The following is a 12240-nucleotide window of genomic DNA, read 5'->3' on the forward strand; positions in this document are numbered from 1 at the left end:
GACTTCAATGACAGAAACATTGAATTTTCGTCATTTTTGTACACGATCAATGGAAAATTGTGCGGTTATGACATGGTCAGCTCACTCATTTGCATATTCATATCCACTGTACAAGAACTGTTTGGCAGAAATAAGCAAAATTTCAAAATTTTATAACTTCCTTATTTTTCATCAGAGTTCAGTCAAATTTTTACTACAGTACTGAATTCGTAACAATTTATTATTTTTATCAGACTAACTTGTTTTGGGAGTGGATATCCCCTGTAAATAAATCAACAGAAATATAATTTTGTGAACATCTGGGCAGCTGTAGCTTATCGTGTAAATTCAACACTTGCTTAATCACTGCAACTCTTGAGCTGAATGAGAGCAAAATGACTTCGCGTTATGGAATATATTCGAAATGGAAATGTAGCGAAGATTTGTGTTCAAATGCTAAGAACCTATTTAAAGACACATTTTAAGTAATATGCTATGTCTCGGCATAACGCTGTTTCGAGCAAAAGATCATTTTCATCGTACGCAGAAAATCGACAAAGGACACCATTTAAAGCGTAAAACAGATGAGTTTTTTTAATCAAGTACTCATTTTATTCAATCGTAAAATATCATTTACAGTAGGAATAACAAAAAAAATGCATAGATTCAAGAACACAGAATTTAGGAAGATAGGAAACTAAGACAAAGTTTAGGTGTTGTGACCTCTGAAACATTTACTTTTATGAGGCTTTGCAGATTGTGTTCGTTTGGTACATATAAAACCTGTTGTGGCGGCTGCAGTGTATTGTTGTTGTTTTTTTTCTTTTCACAGTCAGTGATATATAGGAGGCATGTTACGAACACAATCGTGTACTTTTTGGCCCTGGCAAACAATGGTAAACATCTTTAATCTCAATATATGCTATACATGATCATGACATCTTATTCTTTGCTTTGCGAATAAGGATTACTCAGTAGAAGGCGAGGGATTGAATGACAGCTACATTGCTTTAAAAACAACTAAAGAGATAATCTATCAACATAAAAAAATCAGCACATCTATAAGAGTTGGAGCACACACATTATACAAATGACTAAAAACGTACGTTATATACTGGAATTTGAGTATAATGGTCAATGATAAATGACCATATTAACGATATGATAATATATAATATATTTCAGGTCACTGGCACAGCAATTATCAGCTGCACAACAGTTGAGGAGATAATACCTCAGGGATTCTGTTTGAATGAGAAGATGTCAACAGAGTGACAGAAACAAATCAAAGAGGAAATCCAATCATTTTTCTTTTGAAGTTATCAGGAAATCTAGCTGTGTTATAAAAGTAGGGTCTATTCAGACATTTTTGTTCCAAACACTCTTTCTGATCTCTTTTTCTTAGGACTGCTTTGAATCATGATGTAGGACAACATCTACTTTCATATTCGACAATTATTATTTCGTCAAAATTTCAAGGTGAGAGGAAAATATTTCACTATCAATCAACAAGCACAATGCGGTCAGTAAAAGCATTATGCTACCACCTTCTTTTCTTTCAATCTTTTTCGTTAAATGCAATAGAATCTTAAATCTGTCTTTCTGTAGCTTTGGAAAGGCTTTTATCTGCACTGGTGGTCACCAAGGACTTATAACGTTGTAGCTCCATGGCTTGAGGTAGTCCCTTCTGTGAAAAAGCCCGGATGTACCCATTTGGGGATTAGTAAGGGAAAATGGGCATCGAAGCGATACCACACATGTTGTCCTTGTTACGTGCGATGTTGAGATAGCCTTGTTCGCCCCACGTTACTCCTGCAAAGAACAAAATCATTGTTCAACGTTATTTTGAGAAAATGTATGTCGTGGTGATATCAATACATCACGTAACATTAATAGTACCAAGTGGCCTTTTTTTTTTACGGTGAACAATTCCAACTTCCGCAGTCTTCTTCTTCTTCTTCTTTCTTTCTTTCTTTCTTTCTCTTTCATTTTTTTAATAGAAAGAGGACATAATTGTTGACACAGAAATACAGAGAATTAAATAAAAAATTGGACGTAGTTTGAATACGAGACTAGTCAAGCGATGAAGCCTGGTTTCTTATATTTTGTGAAAGTAATTCCCAGGACTTTCTTTCTGCTTGTCCAATTTTTATTGATTTTTTTTTCCAGTTTCTTTGTCTGACTTTACTACATTTTTAGTCACCTTAAACAAACAATTGCTTTACACTGAAAGCGTCTCAAATCAAATGATTTCACCTCTCCCGATATTACACCTCTGAAATATGTACATCTTTACCCTTACTTGGTGTCTGTCTATAACCTATGCATTTTTCTTGGGGTTACCACCAGATTATTCTTTTGTGTCTTATTCTATTTATACATCCCATCTTGTAAAACACGATGCTCCCGACTCTACCTAACGTTATGTATCTACCGATCATTATATAGCGTTATTTCTTATGGATGACCAAAAGAACTGAATTGAATTACGACATAATTAGGCCTACCCCATGTATTCTTGCAGATCCAGTACTCTACTCCGTTAGGTGTGGTGCCCCAGCCCACGACAAGGAGAACATGGTCGAGCACGGTCTTCGAGCACGACGGGTCGCTGTAGACGCCACCTTCGTAGAGCTGGAAGGACGTGTGACTGGCGTCGACGGCCACTACCACTGGTGTAATCAACACCGCCTCGGCCAGTGCCGTCTCGTTGTTTGCCTCGACATTTCGACCGCCATGCTTGGGCTAGTTGACAAATCGAGAAAATAAAAGGAGTAACAAGTAATATCAAACATGTTGTACATGATTCAAAACTCATATGTTTTAATGAGTGTCCTTGGTGTCCTTTTAGAGGCGTTAAGTAAGCTACAGCTGTTCTGATGAATATTAGAAGTGACAGCATTTGAGAAAATGCATTTAAGTCTACCATTATAGTTTGTAGAGCAGAAAATTAAGACGTCGTGTGGGGTCTGATAGAAACTTTAATTGATCAAACTTGACTTAATTCCTACTAATTTGCAATGTCTCTCAGTGTGGTAAGTTAAAGACAAGTAGATTTTCTTGCTACAAAGACTGTGTTGCTGCCAAAGTAATTCACCAGAATAGTTGATAGTAAAAGTGATGGCCAGCTGAGACTAGAATCCACCCTGATGGAAGCTTTGCTGTATGAGACATTAGAATAAACAGACCAAATTTGCCTAAACTGTTCATGAGCAGACACGGCTGAAAAAACCCTAACAACAACAAAACGGAAAAAGCCCAAAACAAACTTGAAGAAAAGAAAAGAACACCCAAAATAACAAAAATGAGTTTCCTTTATGCACATGATTGTATCCAAAAGCCAGAGAATTGGCCACGCCCATACTTTTAACATCGTTTACTTCTTAGGGCCTGATTACCCTGACCAAACTAAATCTTGGTGTGGTGACAGAATGGTGTATAATGTTACTAAATAAAACATCTCTCCATATTTCTGATCTTTGTTCTCTGAATGTGTAGGCCTGTACAGTATTTGTTAAATTCGAAAAACCATACTCTGAAAATATCTTAGCGGTGAGGAAGGGCAACCGCATCTTATCTGCCCAGCCCCAGCCCCCGCCCCCGCCTCTCCCCTCCCTTCCCGTTTCAGCGTATGGTCTGACGGTTTTGTTGTTTGTGGATGTTATAAGAGTGAGGAAAATAGTAAATGCTATTTTACCGATGCTGCTGCCTTGCACGAGTCGTTATTGCAGGGTTTGACGCCTGTCCCGGTGTGGTAGGTGTTGTTCGCACACAGCCCGCCGTTGTTCTTGATACATGTGAATACCTGGGCGCCGTAGATCGGATCCGGTAGGCAGCAGTCCACAACTTCTTGAGCTGATAGCTCGGATAGTTCGGTTCCCTCATTGATGGCCGAAAAGCTGGCGACGGCATCTGTATTGGTGAAAAACAGATAATGACATAGTTCTTCGGTATTACTAATAATTTTGTTGGTATTTCGAGATAATGATAATGATAACGACAATGATGATAGCAATAATCATGAGAGTAAGAATGATTATGATAATGACATTGATGATGAAAATAATGATGGCAATAAATTATAATTATCATTACTATACAAAAATATCGTTGCTTGATATCATTATTAACTGATGTTGTCGTTGCTGCTACTACGGGTGTAACGATGTTGAACTCGCTAGGAGAATATCATCGGATAATTTTCTGCCTTAGAAATCAGACTGTAAATTATTGAATTATTGAAATATTGAATTAATGAATTGAATTGAATTGAATTGAATATTGATTCCTTCCTCTATAAAGGTATTGACTTACAGGAAGAATTATGGACGAACTCTCGAAAGCCGATGACATTTCGGACTGATACGATTTTTGTAAGTTTGGAAAAATAAAAATACATTTTTGGCAAAATTGGTGAGAATAATCAGATATAGAACACACATGTCAACATCTACCGCTTACTGGTTTGAATAAAATTACTGTGTACAAAGCTGATTACACACCAAGTGAGTCATAAGATAAAGAAGGAAAATATTCGGAGCACATAAACGAAAACAGTATAATACTAATAACATGTCTAAGGATCTTATTCTTTCCTAGCTAGTTTGTTTATGTTGTGTGGTAATATCAAATGAAGAGACTGATCTCTTTTATGTCAAGTTGGGACATTTGCAAAACCTGACAATAGAAATAGAAAATCGGCCTATGGGACGTTTTTTTTTTTTCTTTAAAGCGTCAAAGGTATTCATTGCATCATTGCAACTGATTGACAAATTGCCCTACATCGACGTAAATAAATAAACACTGAATAATTGATCAGTGTTTTGGTAGTAGCCATGATGAAAAAAAAAATCATGGGCGCACGTACTCGCACATACTTGACAACAATTGAAGTGAGGAGGCATCTGTAGAAAGATTCTATTTTGCTCAATCAGATGTTGGGTTTTTATCTTAGAAGATTTTAAAATGGCGCTTAACCTGTTTTACGATCAAACTCTTCGAATGCGTACACAAGCGTTACTCTGGTCGGTGATTGGTCAGGATCTGGATGCAATCACGTGAACACTGCGGATCAAAATCGTTATATTGCCTACAGTGACGTCACGTCAGGTACACTGCGATGTATTTTCAGAATTTGACTGGCTGCTAACCAGACTAGAATAAAATGATGTGAATTTCACAAGTGCTACAAAACTATCGGCCCATCGCATTTTCTGCAATGATTGCAATCTAACATACTTAAACAGTCCCTTTGGGATTTCTTGCGGAAAATATGACTTGCATGGGATGTCCAGTATAATATTACTCCATTAAACAGGCAATAACTGAGCAATATGAGAGTGTATGTGTTGTATGTGCATCTTTCTTCTCACCTGCGACGTCAAAGGCGAGCGATTCACCAAGCGACCCTTGATTCACTACAGGGTTCACTTTGCCGAAGTTTCGCCAGTCGAATGAGGGCGCTAAACCTAATGAGAACGGTGAACGAATTGGCTGGGATTGCGTCTTGTATTGAAGCTGAGGTTTCAGCTCGACCAGAGGTTGACGTCGAAAAGAATTGGCCTCCTTGTTCAGGATAGTTTAGGAGACGAAAGCGAAATATTTTGAATATTAGAACTAGCAAATTTATGAACAAAATCATGTTCAAAACTGAAAATCACTCTTTTCTCTACTATCTGCCGTAACCATCGATATTTTCAGCTAGGAACAATAGTATTACGTCGAGAATTACACATTCATAGAGTGTCCCGATTCATGTAGAAATGGAAAAACGCAAAAATCTTCATTTCAAATAGACACTAAGGACTCTGGATGTCGTTTCTTGTGTAAAACATTTACGATCATTTCATCTTCTCTCCCTCTCTCTCTTCCCTCTCCCTTCTCTGTCTCTCTCTCTGTCTCTCAGTCTGTCTGTCTGTCTCTCTCCCTCTTTCTCCCCCCCCCCCCTCTCTCTCTCTCTCTCTCTCTCTCTCTCTATATATATATATATATATATATATATATATATATATAATTATGTACACAAAACTCTTGATCTAGCTTGGGATATAACATGTTTGAAACGTTAAGGAGACATAATTTGAGTCTCCTTAATGATTGTAGAGATAATAAGCATGACAAAGTGTCTCCCTAACTTCAGGTTCCATTCAAAGAGATATATGAATATATCATAAAAGCACTATAACAATATATCAAATATAACACATACATACATAAATACATGTGTCCTACACACATACATACAAACACATAAATACATCCTCACTGAATATAGGCCCTACATAATCATTATATACATACATGTACTTACGTACACATTATTATCACAGCATATGAAATACATGTATATACTTATTTGTATGCATATTATATTTTCACAGCAAACTTGAAATGCATTCGGTTCGATACCTGATCCGACCTTGCATTCAACCCCACTCGAAAGCTATTCAGTCCCAGTCGATAGAGTTCGTTGTGCGCCTCGACGAACTCGAGATTCCTCGTCCACGTCGCGCGGGCGACCTCTTCCTCCCGCACAGTCTCGTAGTGCTTATCGAACTTGATTTTCCAGTCGATCCAGGACAGGTCTAGCACCGCGGAATCGACAACGGCTGCGTGCGACAACCCAGCGAAGAGCACGGTCAAAAGAACCACGTATGTGAGAAATTTCGCCATCCTGTATATACTACGGTGCAACCCAACTCGTTATGACAGCTAGCACAAATTTCACCGTGTATGCGAGTATTGATCTTGTGTAGAATGTCTGATGTGGTGCGCTGCCAGGTTGACAATGAGGCTTTCAAAAGAATATATTCCACGCACTAGTAGACAGAACACCAACCGCAAGTCACATGCAATCTGTCACCTGACATTTACAGCGTGCCTGGTATTGACATAGACGGAAGAGATGCTACACTTCACTGAACAAATAGCAAAGGCCAGCACCGCCAAACCCTCGAACTGTATGCACAAAGGTACACTCTGAAATTGTAACACATAGGCCATGCACTCTTTTTTTTTAGACTGGTTTCACATGTGACTGTTATGGCGCTATTAAACGTCATAAAATAGTCATGGGACATTAAGGTACACATTAAGACACAATATCATTATCATTTTATCAGTGATGTTTAATGTTGACGATATCATTTAGACACTTGCGTCTCTACTTCATATTCTGTTATGTCGGTCATCTAATCCAACCAAATAGTTTTTTTTCTTTTTTTTTACCGTTCTATTTGCGTGTATTCATTGTTATTCCCTCGCTCTATATCCGCTCCCATTTCAGTTATTTTGGTAAATGACAAGTTTGTCCGTATTATATATACATATATATATCTGTTTTTTTTTGTTTTGCAGAAATCAAACAAGGACTCAATTATTTTCATAACGTGAGCCAGAATATGAGAGTATTATACATTCGTTAACCCGCAATTATCGCATGCGCTTACATCTACATCACAACGGCGGATGAAACCCGCTCTCATGCACGCATACACGAATTAACTCACATAATTATTTGCTCAAGTTGCACTGAAACATTGTTATACTGTCAGCACTCTTGAGCCGTTTTCCATTTCCCTTTCTCCACGGCTTTCTGCGTGTTTGTTCAGATGCCCATGTATAACGCAATGTACGAGCCTTTTAGTTTGTGTTATTACGTGCTTAACGTTGGACATTGGCTGCTCCATCCTGGGCTTCAGAGGGGTGTTTCAAGAAGGCACTACAGACCAACTAAATTGACCTTTTTCCGCCCAATTATATTAATGGTGATGACAGTGAAGATAATGGTGATGGTGACAGTGGCGAGGATTTTGAGAATGATGATGGAGGCCTTTAGTATTAGGCCTACTACATGTATCATCATAATCATTAATTTAGGAATTCAAATTATCGTCATCATCATCATCATTATCGTCGTCGTCGTCACCGTCATCATCATCATCATCATCATCATCATCATCGTTGTCGTCGTCGTCACCGTCATCATCATCATCATCATCATCATCATCATCATCATCGTTGTCGTTATCATCATTAGTCATCATCATCATTATCATCATCATCATCATCATCATCACTTTAGGCTAAGATGAGTAAATTTATCACACCCGTACACTGAAGGGCTTTTTACACTTGTAAATTCTTGCTTAGCCCCGTACCAACGGTGGGGCTAAGGCCCCCCCCCCCCCCCCCTTAGCCCCACCGTTGGTACGGGACTATCCTTAGCCCACTTTCAGTTTACACTCGTTTTTGCCAAAGTGGGCTAGCCCCACCGATAGTACGGTACTATCTGGCCCTGCAAAATAGCAGGGGTTAGCACCGCAATTGCGGTGCCAAGCAAGTGAGTGTAAACAGAACGAAAAAATAAGGCTAAGCGACGGAGACGAAGTCCGACCCTCACTGACCAAACAGAAACGAGGTAATCAAGTGCTGCCGGTGCGTGCGTGTACGTGTACAGTACACAGCGTAATTATGAATATTCATGTGGTTTGGAAAGTCCGGGGCTAAGAAATACGAGTGTAAAAAGGTCAGTTTTCTCCTTAGCCCCGGACAAGAGATAGTACGGGACTAATTGGCGAGTGTAAAAAGCTGAAAAAATTGGTACGGGACAAACGATAGTCCTGGGTCAGAGAAAGTCCGGGGTTAAGAAACACAAGTGTAAAAAGCCCTCTAGATTTTCAATCGCAGATTCATACAGTAATCCTCCAAGGACAGTGAGCGTAACCTATAGTTTATGCCAGCCGTCCAACATTTAATAGAAGTAAAGATCGCTATTCCATAGTATACGGCATTTGAGCAGTCATATTTTACTGGGTAAAGTGAGATATACTATAGATAGAAATGACTCACCACTCAAAGCGAAAGTAAAAGTATGCGGTTGCATTGAAAGGACATAAAACGCATGTGATACGGCAAAATAACACAAACGCAATGTAATATTGTTCTGATATCAGAATGGACTTTATTACGCAGTGATAGCTACAATGAAATACATATCATCAATGTGAAAAGCAGTGTAAAAGCTTGTGCACATTCTTTCGTCTGCATAGCCTCCTAACTCATCAAACATTTTACTCCGGCAAAAGTTGTGAAGAGTAACGACACACGGACAAAATCATATCAACTTTACGTCAGGCTTCCGCATTCCTCCAATACAATCTATCACAATATATATACAGCTCTCATAATTTCTTAATTTGCGATAAAAAACTGTCTGTACACGGAATACACTACACGTTGAAAATTGCTGCAGTTGTAGAATGAAAAATAAGATAAATATGATATTCTTATCTGACAAAAGATGCACATAAACATGACGCATATTTCAACTTGACTACGAACATTGCACACATTAAGGCCAGGCACTTATCTTCTTCTTCTTCTTCCTTTTTTAAAACCGACAACTACATAAAGATAACTCGCATAAACTATAGAAATATGATAAAGAATTTCTCTTCCCAAAAGGCATAGTTTCATCTGCAGAGAATCCTTCAGTATTTACAATTTCCTTTTCACCGGATGTATTAGACGAGATGAGCGCAGTGCATATACACATACATCCACACGTTCGCCAGGTCAGAACCTATAGCGCACAGCTGAAAATAAAAGCAAGGCAATAATAATTTTCGGTTTGGTTTCAGCAAAGGCGCAAGATTACCGTCTATGCAAACAATGATCATAACGAAATGTATAACATCGCGTCTTATCACGAGACAGTCTATGATAGTAAAATGAACACACGTGACTATCATATGTCTAGAAATGCCAGGTGATAGCAAACGTGTCAGGTGACACAAACGTGTCAAATGACGTAAGGCATGATTTTCATTGACGTCTGAATTGCCAACACCCGATTGTATCTACCTCTCATAGGTATATTGCAACTAAGCTATTACACATGATTGAGACGTATTCATTATAACAGGGTGGAATGAAATGCTGATTTTCTTATTGGGGGCGAGGATACGCATAACTGGTTAACTGCTGATATTTCTGCCCCACATGTGACACATCAGGCTGTATAGATTGGTGAAAATACACTCAATCCTGTTCTAGCGACCGTCTCTCTGTAAAGACCACGTGTCCGATAATGACAGGTATACATGTTTTGTTTGATAGCATCTTAAACGTTACCTATGTTCATGCCATCAGCGTCTTTCTTACAGGAAATGACAACATTTCGAGGCAGTAATCCTGTAAGGGTTAAGTGAACTTGTCTATACAAAAAAAAAAAGAAAGAAAAAAAATGCCTACATCTGAAGAAGTTTTTTTTTTCTTCAGTTTCACCTGAATGGTCTTTATTAAAGTATTTGACTGTAATTAAGTGGAGATTACCTAGCTTTCCTTCATGGTGTTAATAAAAAATAAAAAGAGTGGGGAATAAAGTACAAATTATTGAAGTTGAACACAGCATATAGGGATCAAATATATCATGTTTCCAACACGTCTAGATGTGCTTCTCTCACAGTGCGAAGGTGTGCGCGTGACAGACATCAATATGAATACGAACGGAAGGTGCTTAGATACAATTATACAGGCCTATACAAGAAATAAATATTGAAATCAAACTCAGTAAGTGGGTGGAGGGGTGAAGATTGCACGTGTTCTCAGCCTCGTCTACAGTCGTCGTATATCACAGATAGGAACTTGGAATTTAAAAAGTGAACGTTTTCAAGAAAGAAATACACATTTCAGCTCGATGCCATCACAACGTATCAAATGTCGTGACAAATTAATTCAGGTGTCTTTATGACAAGAATCAAGTAAACATGATAGTTATAAATCAATTAAAATGATAATAACAATGATAAAATCAATAACGATGATAACCATGAACGTCATAATCATTGTCATCATCATCACAACCATCATCATCATCATCATCATCATCATAATCATCATCATCATAAAACCATGTTACAATGACAAGTCAAAATACGTCATGACCGTGAAAGATTGCACAATTAATTGCAATCTGTTATCACAAAAAATTTGATAGTGAAACCCACAGATAAAGTGCATTATCTCCTGTATTTGTGCACCATTTCAGTCTATGAACACATACCAACCAATCAACACTGGCGGTGGAATGAAAAATTGCTATTTTTGTCAACTTCAGCATTGTGGTATATATATTTTCTATGGTAGTTTTTAGTGAACTGTTTTTATTTTACTAAATCTTTTTTCTTAACTATTCCGGTGTGTATAGGATATCCATCTTTTTGTAATTGCTATATTTCAGTCACTGTCTCTCAGCAAGAACAAGCGTTCTGGGAGACCCCATATCAACCAGCAACCAAACTATCTAGGAAACAGAAAAGACAATTAATAATGCCTCCGGCGACACTTCGTGGCGGAGGCATAAAAACTACTTGCTGAAACACTGACAACTGCCACATTTCTATGACAAATTTGCTCTTAGCCAATCAGACGCAAGGATTTCAGTAGCTTATAACAACTATGACAACTTGTCACTGATAACAAGTTTTAATGAAATAGGGCCCAGGATGGCCCTCATTTCACAAACATGAGGAAGGGGCAAAACTGTACGAGAGCATGAACAAATAATACCCCTCATTTCCATACTGTTTCTTTAAAGTAGAATAGTCCTATTGAATACTTCCATTGAGGTTGCTGAATACACAAGGGGCTGGAATAAGCTTGATCAACAAAAAAACATAAAAAATTTGAAGATATTTCCAATCATTGTACGATGTCATTTTGCGCTACACTGGCGTCTTACATGCTCAGATTGCATCTGTATTCTGAATGGGTGGCAGATTTCATATCACTATACCAATAATATAGCAATGATTCGAGCATGAAACGTGAACTCGTGATTTTCAGCTAGCAAATATCTTGGCGACAGATTCGCAGTATAAAAAAAAAATCTAGAAAGGAAACCATTTCACACCAACGTTTCCATTGGGTGCGACCTCTACCCAGAGATATTTTAAAATCAAACCTATTGCTCATTTTCATTTGAAGTAAATAAATCATATCGCCAAGAAACACAATTGCCACAGAAATCTAATCAACAGACTGAAATTTCTTTATTCAACATTCCAAGCCTTAACCAGCTCCCCACATCAACCTCAAACAAAATGCTCAATACAAGCTTTATGACGAAAAACGTTAAATCTCCGTTAAGATATTTGACCAGTTTGACGCATTCGAAACAGATTATTTAAATTTCTGCGATGGAAATTATCTAAAAATATATTTCGATCCACATGACGTAAAAAAATGAATGAATTTATC

At 37.9% G+C, this 12240-nt stretch overlaps 1 protein-coding gene across 1 annotated transcript; it reads right to left on the reverse strand.

Annotated features, from left to right (window-relative positions):
- Positions 1 to 593: 593 nt before the first annotated feature.
- LOC139744505 (cathepsin J-like) lies at positions 594 to 6746 on the reverse strand. Its single transcript, XM_071654938.1, has 5 exons — positions 6388 to 6746; positions 5352 to 5544; positions 3677 to 3891; positions 2487 to 2724; positions 594 to 1791 (listed from the first exon to the last, which is right to left on the reverse strand). The coding sequence occupies exons 1-5, from the start codon at positions 6649 to 6651 to the stop codon at positions 1700 to 1702; spliced, it is 1002 nt and encodes a 333-aa protein (XP_071511039.1). The 5' UTR covers positions 6652 to 6746; the 3' UTR covers positions 594 to 1699.
- Between the last annotated feature and the right edge of the window lie 5494 nt (positions 6747 to 12240).

Source organism: Diadema antillarum, unplaced genomic scaffold (genome assembly GCF_040938485.1).
Source record: "Diadema antillarum isolate AM-2024a unplaced genomic scaffold, OU_Dant_1.0 seq00001184_RagTag, whole genome shotgun sequence".
In the NCBI taxonomy this organism is placed as follows: Eukaryota; Metazoa; Echinodermata; class Echinoidea; order Diadematoida; family Diadematidae; genus Diadema; species Diadema antillarum.